The sequence below is a fragment of the Aspergillus fijiensis genome, assembly GCF_003184825.1.
Source record: "Aspergillus fijiensis CBS 313.89 unplaced genomic scaffold BO72scaffold_2, whole genome shotgun sequence".
Taxonomy (NCBI): Eukaryota; Fungi; Ascomycota; class Eurotiomycetes; order Eurotiales; family Aspergillaceae; genus Aspergillus; species Aspergillus fijiensis.
The window spans coordinates 42,409-59,273 of NW_024468978.1; the positions used below are offsets into that span (position 1 = coordinate 42,409).

General features: G+C 54.7%; 8 protein-coding genes across 8 annotated transcripts; 4 read left to right on the forward strand and 4 right to left on the reverse strand.

The window, feature by feature from the left end:
• The first annotated feature begins 144 nt into the window (after positions 1-144).
• Positions 145-1,766, forward strand: BO72DRAFT_523605 (phosphatase PAP2 family protein). Its single transcript, XM_040949791.1, has 4 exons — positions 145-368; positions 434-527; positions 588-927; positions 985-1,766. The coding sequence occupies exons 1-4, from the start codon at positions 222-224 to the stop codon at positions 1,358-1,360; spliced, it is 957 nt and encodes a 318-aa protein (XP_040806258.1). The 5' UTR covers positions 145-221; the 3' UTR covers positions 1,361-1,766.
• BO72DRAFT_443695 (NAD(P)/FAD-dependent oxidoreductase) lies at positions 1,467-3,119 on the reverse strand. The gene is made up of 2 exons (XM_040943633.1): positions 1,838-3,119; positions 1,467-1,773 (listed from the first exon to the last, which is right to left on the reverse strand). Exons 1-2 carry the CDS (start codon positions 2,925-2,927, stop codon positions 1,553-1,555), a joined length of 1,311 nt encoding a protein of 436 aa, XP_040806259.1. The 5' UTR covers positions 2,928-3,119; the 3' UTR covers positions 1,467-1,552.
• Positions 3,120-4,005: 886 nt separating this feature from the next.
• optE (small oligopeptide transporter, OPT family) lies at positions 4,006-7,156 on the forward strand (the record flags this gene model as incomplete). Its single annotated transcript, XM_040947231.1, has 12 exons — positions 4,006-4,203; positions 4,330-4,563; positions 4,628-4,774; positions 4,831-5,029; positions 5,079-5,593; positions 5,643-5,864; positions 5,916-5,969; positions 6,028-6,109; positions 6,166-6,282; positions 6,373-6,557; positions 6,656-6,706; positions 6,793-7,156. The coding sequence occupies 12 exons, from the start codon at positions 4,006-4,008 to the stop codon at positions 7,027-7,029; spliced, it is 2,241 nt and encodes a 746-aa protein (XP_040806260.1). The 3' UTR covers positions 7,030-7,156.
• Positions 7,157-7,488: 332 nt separating this feature from the next.
• BO72DRAFT_454524 (uncharacterized protein) lies at positions 7,489-9,534 on the reverse strand (the record flags this gene model as incomplete). Its single annotated transcript, XM_040946189.1, has 2 exons — positions 7,489-8,310; positions 8,365-9,534. 2 exons carry the CDS (start codon positions 9,532-9,534, stop codon positions 7,489-7,491), a joined length of 1,992 nt encoding a protein of 663 aa, XP_040806261.1.
• Positions 9,535-10,264: 730 nt separating this feature from the next.
• On the reverse strand, positions 10,265-12,414 carry BO72DRAFT_464619 (Zn(II)2Cys6 transcription factor; the record flags this gene model as incomplete). The annotated part of the gene is made up of 2 exons (XM_040946649.1): positions 10,265-12,014; positions 12,377-12,414. 2 exons carry the CDS (start codon positions 12,412-12,414, stop codon positions 10,265-10,267), a joined length of 1,788 nt encoding a protein of 595 aa, XP_040806262.1.
• Positions 12,415-12,676: 262 nt separating this feature from the next.
• Positions 12,677-14,267, forward strand: BO72DRAFT_443698 (F-actin-capping protein subunit alpha). The gene is made up of 7 exons (XM_040943634.1): positions 12,677-12,863; positions 12,943-12,961; positions 13,068-13,183; positions 13,241-13,330; positions 13,393-13,445; positions 13,510-13,647; positions 13,706-14,267. Exons 1-7 carry the CDS (start codon positions 12,807-12,809, stop codon positions 14,055-14,057), a joined length of 825 nt encoding a protein of 274 aa, XP_040806263.1. The 5' UTR covers positions 12,677-12,806; the 3' UTR covers positions 14,058-14,267.
• A 45-nt stretch (positions 14,268-14,312) lies between these two features.
• On the forward strand, positions 14,313-15,242 carry BO72DRAFT_443700 (PEX11 domain protein). The gene is made up of 2 exons (XM_040943635.1): positions 14,313-14,573; positions 14,694-15,242. Exons 1-2 carry the CDS (start codon positions 14,417-14,419, stop codon positions 14,930-14,932), a joined length of 396 nt encoding a protein of 131 aa, XP_040806264.1. The 5' UTR covers positions 14,313-14,416; the 3' UTR covers positions 14,933-15,242.
• Positions 15,243-15,958: 716 nt separating this feature from the next.
• On the reverse strand, positions 15,959-16,658 carry BO72DRAFT_523612 (uncharacterized protein; the record flags this gene model as incomplete). Its single annotated transcript, XM_040949792.1, has 1 exon — positions 15,959-16,658. The coding sequence occupies exon 1, from the start codon at positions 16,481-16,483 to the stop codon at positions 15,959-15,961; it is 525 nt and encodes a 174-aa protein (XP_040806265.1). The 5' UTR covers positions 16,484-16,658.
• Between the last annotated feature and the right edge of the window lie 207 nt (positions 16,659-16,865).

Sequence of the window (16,865 nt, forward strand, 5' to 3'; positions counted from 1 at the left end):
TCAGATGAAGCGGAAGAGTCAAGTTGGATTGAGGCGGCGGCAATGCGGAGACTGGGCGGAGTTGGTCCGTGCTCAGAAGCCGGCCAGCGCGGCCACTTTCCATCTCCGCTTCGCTGATCTTCCTCTTGGTTTAATTTCAATTCATCAACACCCACCCTCTTCGGCGCTGACGATTGCCGGCCTTGCAAGGCCTTTTTCCTACCTGATAGAGTGCTTGAAATATGCCTCGCAATGGCTTTGCTGCTGGTACAGCATCCCCCCTTACCCACCAGAGCGAAATAACCGGCACGATGTCTCGTCTTTATCAGCGATCGTACCCCGTGCTGGACACTATCGCGCTGGCGTGTATTGTCGGTTTTTGGATATTGGTAGGCACACGCTTTGCCCCGGTGACTATCTTGTTGTGAAGGCTAACTTTATTGCACATATGTAGATACAACTATTTGTTACCCCCTTCCACCGCATGTTCTCCTTGGACAACAAGGCAATCCAATATCCCTTCGCCGTCGTCGAGAGAGTTCCAGTCGGTAAGGTCTCCCATACTCCCAAATGATAGATATGCTCGTGTGCTCACTACTGGCCTCCAGTCTGGTCCATTGTGTACGCCGGTGTCATTCCTTTCCTGATCCTCCTCGTTTGGGCTGCGACGTTTCGATCCTCCCCTCACAAAGTTCAAGTCACCCTGCTGGGCTTCTTGATCGCTGTCATGTTGACATCACTCATCACCGATATAATCAAGAACTCTGTTGGTCGACCGCGGCCGGATTTGATTTCGCGCTGCCTTCCCAAGAAGGGAACCCCGGCTGAGTCGTTGGTCGCATGGACTGTGTGCACGCAGTCAAGTGAACACATCCTTCAAGAAGGGTGGAGGAGTTTCCCCAGCGGACACAGCAGCTTCTCATTTGCTGGATTGGGCTATTTGACACTGTAAGCTTCTACTTTCCATTATATAACGAAAGGCTGCTTACCACTGTCGGATCATAGGTTCCTGTGCGGCCAGATGCGCATTTTCCGACCCCGGACCGACCTATGCCGTTGTCTGGTGGCATTCGTACCGCTATTGTGCGCGCTTATGATCGCAATCTCCCGCTTGGACGACTACCGTCATGACGTCTACGATGTTACGTGCGGCTCAATCCTTGGCTTCTTTGTGGGCCAATTCTCGTACCGCCGCTATTTCCCACCCCTGCGCTCAGTCACATGCGACGAGCCTTACGGAAGGGAAGAGATCTCAGGCTCTGACGGCTTTTCCAAAATTGCGGATGATGAAGAGCAGCAGATAGGATCAGCCTCGCGCCAATGGGAGGCTCGGGAGGAGTCCTATGCACTTGCCGAGGCGACGTCGCCTCGTGGTCGGTAGACATACTCTTTCTACTTATTTTTTCGTTGTATTCTGTGATACCCTAGAGCTATGTGGGGGCGGTACATGGTGATTGTTTGCTTTTTGCTACTCTGATCCTGTCTACCAGTGATTTGTATCTTGCATGTTTGGATAAATCCTATTCCTGGTATTATATACATTTTGGAATTTTCTCTTCTCTCCTTGCCCGCACTATAACTTGGATATATCCCTATATCTCACATTCGTCCATTCTTTCACATCATGGAAATCCATGACTTTGTTGGGACCCCCAAATCTGCCCAGCGTGTCATTCCAATCTCTGTTAGAGGCAATCTCTGGACTCCACCGAATCAGCTCGTGGACCTTCGCCGGGACCTTATCTTCCATAGCGTCGACGATCAAGCTTCCAATGGATGGCAGATATTTGTAACCTATTGTCATGATGATAGTCAGCACTTGCACGCCTTCCCGGGATTTGCAATTCAGAGAACCTACCTCTGCCTGAAGCGCCGCAACCCAGAATGAGCGACTTGTGTTGTGGGTGACGATCAATGATAAACTCGCGATTGGCAGTATCGGCACACCAGCAGATGCGCGCAAAGCTGAACGGGCGATTTGCAAGTTGAGGTACCGTTTCCGCAAGAAGCGCCCGTACTCGCTTTTCGGACTCCAGAGGCACTTGTGTCATCTCAAAGGGCAGGCTCTGCAACTTGCCCTCCGGGGATTGGATCATGTTGGTGTAGCCAGGATGCTCGTCGCAGATCTTGATCTCTCCCTTCTCCTCATCCGGCTCGAAGAAGAATCCTTTCTCGATGTTGAAGATAACGGGCATGTTCTTGTAGAGCGGACGCTCCTCAGGCGTCAGCGCGATATGAACAAGCGTCCAAGCGGTCGGACGCAGTTGATCCTTAAAGTCCAGGAATTGCCCTGCGTTTGCACCCGCGCAGAGGATCGTTTGGTCCGCCCGCCAGATCTTGCCGTCGGCCGTGACGGCGCCCTTGACGTCGTTGTTCTCGAAGATCAGCGTGATCACCTTGCCGGCCGGGTTTCCAGTCACGAATCTCACACCCAGTCTCTGGGCTTCTCTTGCAGCAGCCACGAGGGCATTGCGGGCATGGGCCCAGCCGGCGCCAGAACGGAGGAAAAATCCCTTCCAACCTGGGAAACCGCCCTTGAGCACCTCGGGTGCGAGGCTCTGAAACTGCTCTGGTTGAGTCATTTCGACGAGGTTCGGATCTGCCTCGGGCCTGACCTTGACACCCAGGCGGCTCAGTCCAGCTGGCGTGCAAGCCGACATCAGCAGGCCCGTGTCGTGGTAGTATGGCTTGAAGAGGGGGTCGTTCAGCCACCCTTGGAAGGCTTGCTCGCCGAGCATCTCGTTCACCTCGATTTCATCCTTTCTATTGCTATATTGCCCGGAAGAAATGACCTTATTGACATCGTTTCCAGCCGAGATGGCAGACGGGACGGGGTAGGGGTCTAGGACTGTGACATTCTTGTACCCTCTGCGAGCGAGATGAAGGGCGGTGGAACAGCCCCAGGTGCCTGCTCCAACAATCAAGATGGAGGAGTCTTTCGTGACCATCCTGGCGTGCGGTGTGATGGCCTCGGATGCAGTATGTGACGGGATCAGAAGGTGAATGTGGCGAGGTCTGTATGGAGAAGGAAAGCTGGCTCCTGCGTTGTCGCTCTCTCAAGTGAAGATGGATGTGATAAGGCCAGACTCGTCTACTGTCAGATTGACTACTCTTATAAGGACACAAGACGCCAAGTCGCTGGGATCATGAGATGTTGCCATTTTCTGGGTGATCGATAGCCAGGAAGGTCCACGCGATGCTTATCGATAAGAGCGGACATGCCTCCAAGTCTCCAACACAGCATAATTTACCTAAGGTTCCCCGCATTGGACTGTGCAGCGATACGATACGATAAAAGCTTCCTTCCCTGGATTCTGTCCGGCTGCAGCTCCGATGGGCGGGGCCGCTCCTAATCGCCGACCTCGGCCCAGCGAGAAGGGCTTAGGCTTGCCCCTGGTACGACAGAGCATCACTGCGACCAAAACAAACGCTTCTTCTTGTCTGGGGCGATGGTGTCAATTGTCAAGTGCATGAGGTAAAATGGTTTCTCGGGGCTAGACCAACATTTGCTATCATACGAGCTTGGTCGCCACAGGCGTTGATATGTGTAAAGACCATTGCATCCTACAAGATATACTCGGGATTTATCAGTGCCGCTCGCTGTCATTCGCCCGCTTGGACCTTACCTACTTTTCAAATCTTGTCGCGTGGCTTGAGGATTACTTCCAGGTTCATGGCGCCTCTCAATTTGCTTACCCCGTTTTCGACTCCGCATTATGGCAGTTCAACCCGTTGAGATCGGCCTCAGCCGCTTCTTCTATCAGGACAAGCCTCTAATCTACTGATTTCCCTACCGTCTGGTTGCATCTTTTAGTGCATGGTTTAATGGCTTATCTATTCCTTCAGTATGGAATTCTACCGGTCAGTCGCTCAAGGCGCGATGTCTGTCGCCGCTGGCTACAAAAGCCGGCATGGGAATGCCAGATGATTCAGTACCCTCCGGAGAATAATCTTCGTACATTTTCTGCCCTCACCTGCTCTTCCAGGCGATAAACATCTCCCACTTCGCCTGGCATACTTGCTCTCATGACACAGATTCAGTCAGAGACACTGCATTGCGCAGATGTCGAGAACTATGCTGCGGATCCAGTCCCCTCTGGCGATGGCATCTCCAAAAAGCCCTTGAATAGCGCCGATGCCTTGGAGATCGCCATCGGTGAGAGTAGTACCGTTGAATACACCATTGACTCCGACAACTCCCCATACCTGGAAGTACGGGCCAACGTGCCAAACACCGACGACCCCATACTCCCGTCAACACGTTTCGAATGTGGTTCCTTGGCATTGTTTTCACTCTGGTAGGTCCTGCCCCTCGCCGAGATCTACCTTGCATACTGACTGCCATCCAAGATCGGCACGGGTGTGAACCAGTTCTTCTCCATGCGATATCCGAGCGTGACCATCACCTCGCTCGTGGCGCAGCTTATCAGTTATCCTATGGGTTGTGCCTTCGCGAAGGCTCTACCCATCATGAAGTACAAAATTGGGCGATGGGAACTGGATATCAACCCGGACCATCATTTCAACATCAAAGAACATGCGGTGATCACGATAATGTCGAATCTCAGTTTCAATCAATCATGGGTATGAAGTCTTTGGCTCTAGGCGGCCTGTACTTTGGGGTTACTGACGATAGCACTCAAACCAGGCCAGTGCCATCATTCAAGCACAGAAAGTGTACCTCAACATGTCGACTCCAGTCGGCTACCAGATCTTACTCTCTCTGACCATGCAATTGTTCGGGCTGGGCCTTGCTGGCCTGACCTACCGCTATATCGTTGAGCCACCGCAGATGGTATGTACTGCTGGGTGATCCGAGTAACTAACAGACCTGGCTAATACTATCATCAGATCTGGCCTTCAACACTTGCTAATGTTGCACTTTTCCAAACACTGCACAGTGGGGCTAATCCGATCGCCGACGGCTGGAAGATCTCTCGATACAGGTTCTTTCTATATGTTTGCATTGGAAGCTTCTGCTGGTATTGGTTCCCTGGGTATATCTTCACGGGCCTGAGTACTTTCGCTTTTATCTGCTGGGCGGCTCCTAGTACGCCAACCCTCCCCATAATCATAAAGACTCACTAACATCGGTATAGACAACAAAGTATTGAACAACCTATTTGGAATGACGACTGGTCTGGGCTATCTACCCACCACGTTCGACTGGAGCCAGATTGCATACAACACATCGCCGCTGACCATCCCATTCTGGGCCCAGGCCAACGTATTTGCGGGGTGGTTCTGTCTGTTCGCCGTGGTAGCGCCCATTCTCTACTACACCAACACCTGGTATACCGCGTACCTGCCTCTGACGAGCTCTGACGCGTACGACAACACTGGCAACCTCTACAACTCAAGCCGTATCCTGGACGAAGCCGGCACGTTCGATGAGGAGAAGTACAAAGCGTACAGCCCGATCTTCCTGCCCGTCACCTTCTCTCTCAGCTATGGAGTGGGATTCGCTGTCCTGAGCTGCCTGATCACGCACGTCCTGCTATACCATACTAAAGACATAATCAGCACGTTCAGAGGCCAGAGTAAGAAAGACATCCACGCGAGACTCCTGTCCCGGTACCCGGATGTTCCTTGGTGGTGGTATGCGGTGCTCACGGTACGTACAATGCTATCACTTAGGCATGTCGGTTGTCTAATGTGTCCAGGTTGTCATCGTGGGTCTTTCCATCATGACCCAGTACGTTTGGCACACGGGACTCCCCTTCTGGGGTCTCTTCATCACGCTGGCGCTGGCGGTGATCTACGTGATTCCCGTCGGGACGGTGTATGCGATTGCCAATCTGAACAGTAACAACTTGACAGGGTTGGGTGAGATCATCTGCGGGTACCTTCTTCAGGGGAAGCCCCTTGTGCTGTTGATTTTCAAGGTGCGTACAAAACTCTACCAAATACCACTGTGTTATGCTAATAAATGCCAGTTCTACGCATACACCGGCCTGAGCCAAGCAATGTACTACGCAGCAGACATGAAGGTACGTCGCACGCACCCGCCTCTTCTTCTGGAAATCATCTAAAAGGCATCTCGTATAGCTGGGGCTATACATGAAAATCCCGCGCCGGACCCTCTTCGTCGCGCAGCTCATCGCCTGCATCCTCGGCACCTTAACCCAAAGTACGCATCCACCGCGGCAAGCCATCCTCAACCCTCGTGGACTAACCCAAGGACAGACGGCGTCCTCCTCTGGATGCTAGGCCACGTCAAAGACGTCTGCTCCGAAGACCAACCGGACAACTTCACCTGCCCCCAGGGCCGAGTCAACTACAACAGCGCCGTCTTCTGGGGAGGTAAGCTCGAACCCGACAACCCAACCATCGACTCCCTTCTCTGCTTCCCAAAGAACGGCCTATACTAACAACCTACTGTAAAACAAAAAGCCATCGGCCCCGCGCGCCTCTACAACATCGGAGCCATGTACTCAGGCCTCCTGCACTTCTTCTGGCTGGGCGCCCTCCTCCCGATCCTGACCTTCTTCGCGCGCAAGAAGTACCCCAACTCGCAACTCCTGAAAGCCATCCACTGGCCGATCTTCTTCGCGGGAACGGGGAATCTGCCTCCTGCTGTACGTGACCCCCCCCCCCCCCCCCCCTCATTCCCTCGTCACCATCAGAATCACCCCCGCCCCCACCACGAAACAACACAATACTAATTGGGTCGCAGACCGGGATAAACTACTCCACCGCCTTCGTGGTGAGTTTCATCTTCAACAAGGTATGTGCCTTCCCAATCACCATACCCCCAAGCCACCACCTGGGCCAGAAACGCAACACCCACTCACAAAGTTTATGGGTGCCCAGTTCATCAAAACCCGCCGCCCCCACTGGTGGGCCAAATACAACTACGTGCTCTCGGCGGCGCTGGACTCGGGCGTCGCCGTCGCCGCCATCGTCATCTTCTTCGCCCTAACCCTACCGGGGGTCACGTTCAGTTGGTGGGGTAACACCGTTAGTGGCGGGACGGTCGACGGGAAGGGAACGCCGTGGTTGGAGCTGCGCGGGAATGAGACGACGTTTGGGCCGAGGGTTTGGGGCTGATATATATCCTGTATCTGCTGTCCGGGGGGCTGGGTTTGGGTTGTTTGTAATTGAGATGTTTTGAATAGGGAGAGATTACTTTGGGTTTGGTCTTTGGCTAATACTTTGTGGAGGATATAGGTATGAGATAAATCTGCCATAATCGATCATTCATATAATCTGACAGTAGTGGTGTTGACGTTGGGACAGGTAGGGTTGGTGGGGCTAGAGTACCCAGTATTGATTAAGGTAGTGAGATTATTCCTAGGCCGGGTACATATTTGCGGCGGATAGACTTATATACTAGGGACCGAAAGCGACGCGCCCGCATGTGCCAGCCTACAAAAGATCCGTCAACGCCGTCCACGAACACCCCTTGAAGCAAAACCGAGAAAACGATCAAAAAAAAAAAAAACCCCCGCTAAGTGAAGGAAGATACATGCCCCATTCTCCAGCATAATGCAAATCATTCTCCCCCAGCTACTCGATGCTCATATTCATGAGCCCGTCGTTCGTCTCGTTCATCCCCTGCAAGCCCACGCGTTTGGGATTGCCTGAGTGGCCGCTGGTCGTGGGGCGGGCCCCGTGCTCGCTGACGCTTGGCCGGTCGGCGAACAGCGACCCCAGGTTCGAGCGGGGCGCCCCCCAGATGTTGGGGCTGGTGTCCTTCACGGCGGGCGAGTTCGGCATGATCGGGCTACTCTGGGCGCTCATGCTGGGCGACACGGCGCGGCGTTTGAACAGGTTGGGGTCGAAGTCGTCGTCGCGCCGGCGTTTGCGCTTGATCTGCTCCCCGAGAAAGCCGGACTGCGTGGGGTGCGACGAGGAGGCTTCGCTGCGCGACCCGGGCCGTTCGTGCGGCTTGGCAAATTCGTGGTGGTGGTGGTGATTCTGCGTGGTCGTCGTGGAGGGGGTGAAGTCCATGGTGAGGTCGTCTTCGGAGACCGAGGAGGCCCCGTGCTGGCGGGGCGGGGGCGGCGGAGTGCGGTATCGTTCGTCGAACGAGTTCCAGAAGTTGATCCCGCCCGAGTTCCGATGGACCTGGTCACTGAACTTGGGCTCGTCGGGGCTGGCTGCGGTGGCCCCGGCAGTGCCAGGCCGGTCCTCGGGGAGGTGTGGGGTGGTGGATGGCATGAAGGATTCGAGGGATGGAAGTGCCCCTAATGGTGATTTGGGCGGTACCTCGGGCTCGCTCTCCCGGACTTGTCGGATTACTTCCGCTTCGCGCTTGGCTTCGCTGTCGATCGGAGCGCCTTCTTCCATCAACGCTGCTCTGATGCGGGCGAAAGTCTTGGTTTTTGGCTGGAATATACCATTAGTAGCTGGTCTCTCCACGGAAGATGCCGAATCACCTACCAGGAGACTGCCTCGGCGAGTCACAGCACGACGTATCACCCCCAGCGGCCCGCCCTCGGAGTTTGACGCATTGGGGCTCTGTCCCCGCATAGCGCGGTGCTCTCCTTCATCACTGACGTCCGACAAACGCAAGTCCCGCGTCCCCAAGCTCAGACTTCCTCGGCGCGACGAGACGCTGCCTCGGGCTGCGAAGTAACCGCCGTTTGGATTCTCGATGCTTTTCATTACCGGAGGGGACAACGGCCCGGGACTTTGCTTAGAGCTGCCACTGCTGGAACTGTGCCGGCTGCGTCCTTTCCGGAAACGAGCACGCTGAAAGCTCATAAGGCTGGCCGCCGCCTGCGAATAGCCGCCCATCCATTCACTCCCGGGACTAGATACATTGCCCACAGCGAAAGGACTCACTCCACCTCCAAACTTCTTCGCTTGCGGAGTGTTGGTGATCATGAAGTCGTCCCGATCGCCGATCATAGGCTCGTCATCCTCCTCGCTACTGCTCGTGTCCGATTCCATCATGTTGATGCTCGAGACGGAGCTCGAGATCGCAGTTCGGTCGCCGGGGTTCGAAGTTGAGAACGGATGAGCAGATGCCGACCCCAAAGACCCGCGACGTTGTGGGATATTTACTCCGCGCCCACCGACCGTAGGCGAAGAGTCTGGCGATGCTTCGGCAAGTGTGGAATGGTGAAGGTTGGTACAGGCACGGGAGAAGTCGAGGCCTCGTGAGCGACGGGGCAGCACCGAGCCCGGCGAGCTATAGATTTGGGAGGAATCGAGCTTTGGAGAAAGCGGGGCACGGTTGGACGCGGACAAGGAGCTGGAGCTGGAGCCGGGTGTTTTGGAGGGAAGGTTCAAGGGGAAATTGTGCATAAACGGTCGATGAGGGGTCTCCGGGGTGGATGAAAGCGAAGAGTCATCCTTACTCGGCGGTCGGGAGTCGATGGGATGGTGGGGGGTCGCGGAAACCGGCTTTGCAGCGTCGGAGAGAGAGCGTGAGGCCGGCGATGGGCGTAGAGGGGGTCCTAGCGACCTGCTCCTGTCGACCGCATGGTCGGTGTCGATGCCTGATTTAGTGTTTTCGGTCCGCTGAGACAGTTGTTCGCTCAGCCGACTCGCAAAAGGTATGGCCAGGCTGTGCGACAAGCTCGAGGGGGCTTGCGATGATGACATAGTAGCGATGAGATCAGTTTCCAAACACGTGTCAAATGCTGCAGCTTGGAATTATTCGACGAGAGGAATCATGGTGACAATCGATCTGGTCTGGTCTGGTCTGGTCTGGTCCGGTCTGGGGTGGCGGGTATTCTTCGAGAATCACCGCAAGGTCCGCTCGTACTCGGGCAGATCGACGTAATGCCGCTGAAAGGGGCGAGGAGTTGTCGAGTCTTTTTGGTTATGGTGTTGTAGGATGTAAAGCTTTTAAGATCATAGATTCATATATGCGAATGAGAAGTACAAGGGGGTACGGGATGAGGAAGATAGATTAACGGGCGGCAGGCGAGACAAGGCGATGATCGGAACTGGACTCGGAGACTGGGTGAATGAGTGAGTGAATTGAGACTCCGAGGTCACAGCACTGCACTGGGCATGCTGGGCGCGTTTCTGGTTTCGGATCGGCGCGCTGACGTTCAACTTGCCCCAATCCGGCAAATCACTCCCAGTCTGCCCCGCCTCCTTCAATGTAGCTGCTGATTGGCGCGGCTCTAAAGGTAATGCCTCAGCCCGGAGTCGGGACCCTGAACATCCATCCCATCATGGTAATTCAACTCTAACTACTAATACACTGAAATTATCCATCCTCAAAACACCTGTCAATCAAAGAAAAACCCAAGACTATCCTACAAAGTAACTCCAAGATCATGCTGATTATATCCAAGTATGGGAGGACAACCCCCATCACACATCATGCCAAGCTCATCGCATTGCTAATCGGTGCCACATACCACTCCCAGTCGTTGCAACCTTGAAGGTCATCCGAGGCATCTACAGGCGAGCCTTTGACCATATCGCTGTCTCGTGCCTGCCAGACCTTGACAATGACCGCTCGAGTCCGGGCAACATTGGAAACGCTGGACTCCGCCATCGCGGCTAACGCCCGCAAGACCAAGGGTCGTCCGTGGACCACTGCCTCACCACGGTTGTCTCTCCAAACCTCATCTTGGCCTGGATCCAGTTCAACTGCAGCCACGAACACAGGCCAGGTCATGCTCACCAGCGAGCCCGAGTCGAGTAGATCCGATACGAGCCGTAAGATCTTCCGAACGTAGCCCACCACCAATGGCGTGCATGGAGACGCCCCATATAAGGCGCAATGTAGATATAAAACGGCGGCAAGACGCTTCAGCTCAGCAGCCGATGCCAGGTTGCTGTCGTCGTCATCCTCGACTTCTTGCACAAGGTTCTCGAGCTTGCGCACTAAAGCTGCTGCCCTTTGCGAAAAGCATGCCCGGGTTGCATGGGTGGTCAAACTTCGTCTTGTGCGGCTCATTTCAGTGATCGAAGACAGAATAGAAACCAATTCAGGACTACATCCCATCCAAAGATCGATGTTCCGTTCGTTTTCGTGCCAATAATCCGTCCCAAAACTCACTTCCTCCCCGCACGCGGTGCGGCCCATGACATCCTGGAAAGCAAAAAACAGCTCCGCAAAGGCAGACACAGGGTCGAGGGCATCACGGGATTTCGCCAGGGAAGAGTTCTGTCTCTGCCTGCGTAGACGAATCAGATCTTTCGCCCCCTTGAGATGAATAGTCCAGCGTTGATCGCAGTTGTCGACGATCTCATAGAGACACAACATCATCATAATGGCTAGCACCTCAGGGTCCTCGGAGCATATTACGGGACCTTCCGCTACAAGCCGGTGACGCAGGCCCCGCAATGCTTGTGCTTTAAGCCGAAGCCCGATGACACTGTACATAGAATCAAAGCGCGACCAATGGCAGGCCCCAAGGGCTTGTATCGCGGTAAACATGAGCGGAGAGGCGGACAAGCAGAAAGGCAGAATGATCGACGCAAAAGGCGATGAGAGTCTGGAGCTTGCGGTGGTCCGAGGACACACCTGTTGAAGATAGTAGTCAAAGAGAAATCGGTCCTCGGATGCAGACATGGGAGGAAACAACGACAACGAGGGAGTCAATCGGACAGACTCCAGCATGCTCCCTGAAAGCGGCGAATCGAGACTGGTTTCACCGACATAGCGTGGAAAGTAGTGATAGCTCTTGTCGCGAACGACCAGGGCGTTCAACTCGTCGCATCCAACGTCGACTTCGTACGGCTGATCAAATGTCGCGACCCCGCTATTGACAAAGCCCCACGATTCTATAAGCGGGACAGGGCACCACTCCTGATCGTCGATGAAGATAGAGGGCGATGCCCCGGGCGACGGCTTTGGGGAAGGCCCACCGGTAGCGCGGGCCTTACTCCAGACGCCGGCTCGGCCAAAGGCAAGGCCACGGCTCACAAATTCGGATTCCCACTTGAGGACTAGTTGTGTTGTACAGACCAAGCCTTTCTCCAAGCACCGAGTGCATGTGGGCTTCTTCGTGTCGCAGCGAACTCGACTCGCGCGGCATTCCTTACAGCCGCCACGACTTCGGGTCTTGACCGGACCCACGCGGTCTGCAGCCTTCTTGCGCGGCATCCGACCGGTGATCCTTTTACATGGCCGGATAGTTAGATTCTGAGGGTCTCAAAGAGCCAAGAAGCGGCTGATTGACCCGAGCAAGTTTCGCCAGGCAGTAGGATAAGCAATTTTGATGTCGCTTGTTGTGGCAATACCGGGGACAGTAGATGTCTTCAGGAAAAGTTTTGGAGGGGCAACCAGCTGTGCTGCGACGGGCCAATCGAATCTGCGGGTAGAACCGAAATGATTGGCCTGGCTAAATCACTGGATAAGAGCTTTTGTTGGTGCTATTTGACCTTTAATCAGCGAGGTGAGGGGAAGACAAGACGAGGCTTATCGAAATGCTCGTCCGAGTCATCGCCGGGTCGATAAGAGCGGATCCACGGAAGCTACCTTATCCCGTTCCGCTCGCTGCCTGAAACCACAGGCATGAATAAAGTGCAATGAAGCTGAGGTTCAGTAAGGGTGTGATGCTTGTCCGTGGTTTACTTTGAAGGACACATATACGAAAGCCACATTGACCTGGCACGAACTGTGACGACAGAGGTTACTGCTTATATTGTATATTGATAGACACACATAGCCTTTTGATGGTTGGTATCGACAGCCGCAATGCTGGCTTTCAGTGGCCACGTGCGACCCTCCGGCGGTTATCGCGCTAGACCTCCGTGTTGACATCGGGGAGCTGTCCATGATCTAATCATCAGGCAGTTGCATTCATCCCAACTGCACGCTGGCGAGCATATCGTTTCTTGTTCACCCCTCAATCTACTAGCTCCCTGCAACCTAGCTTCACACCTCATATAATAATTGCCTAGCCCCCATGGCCTCCACTGTTGACATCGCATCCTCTTTCATTGAGGGTGCCCCGCCTGGAGAGGTAGGTCAATACCTAGTCCACGAGAGTTCAATCCAAAGGCTATGGTGAACCTGCTCAAGCTAACGTCGAACTCAAATAGCTTGCAGATGTTGTCGCAGGTACGCCCAGTCCTTGCTGCATCCCGTTCCTACTCTCGTCACTTCCCCCGTCGTCGCCCCGCATCTCACTCCCCACGGCAACCAGCCCAGAACTGAACGAGAACAGATGTCAAGTCCCTGACCTCCGACGGCCCCGATATTATTCCCTCTCTAGCCCCGGCCTTCGAGCGCTACAATGAGACACAATTGGCGACCGTGAAGCTTCCAGGCGCCAGTCAGGAGGTGCGGTTGCGTCGGTGATACCCCTGAACGGAGTACGATCTGACAGCGTGCTCACAGGTCTTGATCTCCGAATATAACAAGCTGGAAGGAAACCGATACTTTGATGTGGAGAGTCAGACGTCTTTCGAAGTGGACCATGTCACCCAGGTTGGTTACTGCATCGTGCGTGGTGGGGTGGCCTGGCGGCTGAACTTGTGGTATCATTGTAGGAAGCCTCCGCTGCGCAATCATATGTTCTCGAGTCGCAGAACGCCGACTTGATGTGAGTTCGAGCTGCATCTTCCATCTTGTTGTTCGGAGTGCAGCGTTAACCCGTCGCGACTCAGCAAATCTCTCCTCAAGTCTCTCGGCGCTCACGCCCTCGAACACTACCGGGATTGCTCGTACGGAGTCTACCCCATTGAGGAGGATAGCGCCGTTGCTATCGTCCTCGTCGCCAACCGCTACTCCCCTAACAACTTCTGGTGAGATTTATTTGAACTGCCCGACCGCCAACACCCGCGTTCTAACCGGATATACCAGGAACGGTCGCTTCCGCTCCATCTACACTGTTCCCGTCTCGTCGGAGTCGACCACGATCTCGGGTAAGATTCAGGTGGATGTGCATTACTATGAGGACGGAAACGTGGCGCTCAACACGACCAAGCCGATCAGCCTGTCCGTGACGTCTTTGGATGCGGGAGCCATCGTCTCGCGCATTGCCGGAGCCGAGCGGGACTACCAAGAAGAACTGAACCGGGCTTTCGTACAAATGGCCGAGGGCTCGTTCAAGGGACTGCGCAGACAGTTGCCCATTACACGGCAGAAGGTCGAGTGGGAGAAGGTTGGCGGATACCGCCTGGGACAGGACATCTCTGGCGGAAAGGGACGGTAGTTCCAGTGTGAGCTTATTACCAGCGTTCTTGTGTGTAGCGGGTGACTAGTTTTGTTAGTTCATCAATGGGGCCAGTAAATATTCGGTGGAATGCGATCATGCGAGGAATGTAGATAAGCGGGATGCGCGATCCCGATATCGCCATTGATTAGCCTTGCAGACGCCGTGAGTAGCTAAATCCGCTAACGCGTATCTGATATGGGTGAACAGTGCCGATTGCACGTTTTCTTTCATCACTTCTTGATGAACGTCTGTAAATAAGTTCGCCACTCACTCCCTCCTTCCATCCATCCCATTATTTATTAGAATAATAATCTTAATCATAATTTCACCCGTGCACCACCAGCCCATCCACCCAAATGCTCGACCGCCTCTCGCGCTTCTACCGCCTCAACACAGGCTACGAAAAGACCCTCCGTCTCATCCAGGCATTATGCCTCGTGGCACTAGAGATCGGCTCTCTGGACAGCACCACGGCCAAACGAGTATCAGCCGCTAAATCCCAACTAGCATTGAGTTCGTTTTCTTGCCCCCCCCGCCTCCCCTTGCCCCTCTTCCCAACCTTTATCTCCTCACAAAATTCAGGATCGAATTGAAGAACCACAACAAATACTAACCTGTGATACCATACTGTAGTCCGCCGTTGCATCCGCTTCTGGAATTTCCTGGACTGCTTCAACCGCGTCTCCTCGCTCCTGGGGCAAGACGTCCCAAATCCCCGCAAGAAGAGCCACGCTGCCGCTGCATCGCCCACGGGCTTCTTGTGGTGGCTCGAGGTCGCCAAGTGGAGTTGCTTCGGGGTGTATTTCCTCCTCGAGGATTTGACCTTGGTGAGCTGCCTTTCAACCCCCCCTGTTGTGTATTTCTCTTGCTGAGCTTCGCCCTTCTGAACCCTGATTGGAGCTCGTGTCATGGAGGAGTGGTGTTTTTCTTTGTTGTCTCGGGAGCTGCTCAGGCTTGACACCCCAGATTCCCATGCCCTACGCACTATTCATCGCCTCACCTCAGCGCGCTCCCCCCCCTCCGAGATGATCCCCTCCGGAGTTGAATATGGATAAACTAACACAACGCCCAAAAGCTCCACGCCGCGGAAATCTACCCCGTCTCGTGGGCGAAAACGGTGACTGTCGAGGCGTTCAAGTTCTGGTACTATGCGCTGGCGCTGTCACTCATCGGAACGGGCTGGGAGTGGTATTCCGGGGTCGGTGCTGGGTCTGGGGGGAAGGGGGTGAAGAAGGCTGGGGGGAAGCGGGGTGGTGTTGGTGCTGGTGCTGCTGGTGAGGCGAAGGGGAGGGCTGGAGCTACTGCGAGTCGAGTTGATAGGTCCACGCTGCTCAAGAGGGTGGTTGCTGATGGGTGCGATTTGCTGATTCCGGGGACTTATCTTGGGTGGATAGGGGGTGGGCCGTTGGGGGTTGGGGTGGGGATGGTGGTTAGTACGGTTGTGTCGTTGCGGGAGATTTGGAGGAGTGTTTAGGTTGGGTGGGTGTTTGGTTGTTCTAGGTTGGGGTGGTGGTGTGAGGGTTTGGGGTGTGGAGAGGTGGTGGGGGAATGGAGGTTGTTGTACTGTATATAGCATTTTGATACTAGGTAGATGTATATGCTGCTGCATTTAGAGGGTGAGTTGGAATAGATCACTGCTTTCAGTTGGTATGAATTTCATCCGTTGTCGCCATACCATTCTCTAGAGGAGAGCTGCACTTACCAGATGGTCGAGCCGACGATCGGCTACTTCGACTACTCCTACTCCAGGCTCGATGATAACATCCGAAACATCATCCATATCTATTCCCCAATCTATCGAACTCTATCTATCTCTATCACCCCCCCCCAAAAAAAACCACCCATCCCATCCCTTCTCTAATTCTTAATTTTACCCCCTCTCCCTCCCTTGCCCAACTCTAAACAGATCCGCCCTCCCTCTCCCTCACCATCTCCTCAATATACGGATTCAACCAATACTCCCTCAACACCGCGGCATCCATCCTCTTCGCCCCATCGATAACGCCCCGACACCGCGCCCCAGCCCCACACGTGCACTGGAACGGCTGGTCCATCTCCCACTCCGACTGGGGGTAGAAGAAGGTCAGGGGGTCGCCGGCCTGCAGGTCGCGGTCCGCCACGACGCGCACCTCCATACGGTGCATGTCGAAGTCCACCGTCGGCGCGCACGAGTGGTTGCAGTAGACGAGGTCGGAGTTGAGCTCGATGTGCGCGTCGCGCCCCGTCTGCACGGAGGTGTACGCTTTCCGGGCCGGGGTGGTGCCGGTGATCTTGCAGAAGAGGGAGCCCGCCGGGAGCGAGACGAGGGAGTAGGCGCCGCTGGCGAAGGGGATGGGGCTGCGGTGGACGTGGATCAGGGTTGGGTGCGTGGGTGGGGGTGCGGTGGGTTGGTCCCTCGTTGTCGTGGTGGTGGTGGTGGACATTGTTGGGTTGGCCTGGATTGGTTTTTAGGTGGGAAGGGAGGGTAAGTGGGTAGGGTGTAGTAGCTGAGGAATTCTATGCAAATGCAAGGATAATAGGAAATATCCGTTGAGAGAGGTCATTGTGACGGCTCTTGGAGCAGAAAGGTCTACATTATATGGGCGCGGGGTATAGTGGGGAAAGGAAAGATGTTTGGGGGAGGGGGGGGGGAAGGAATGGGAATCCGCGGGAACGACCGAGGTTCAATTCCACGGCCTTACGTCCGGGTCTGGTCATGGGTCGGTTGATGACTCCATCACGTAATAGCGGCAGGTGGAATTGGATTTACCTAGGTAATTTTTGAAGACAGGCTGGAGACGGTGTCATCATCAGATGTCTAAGAAC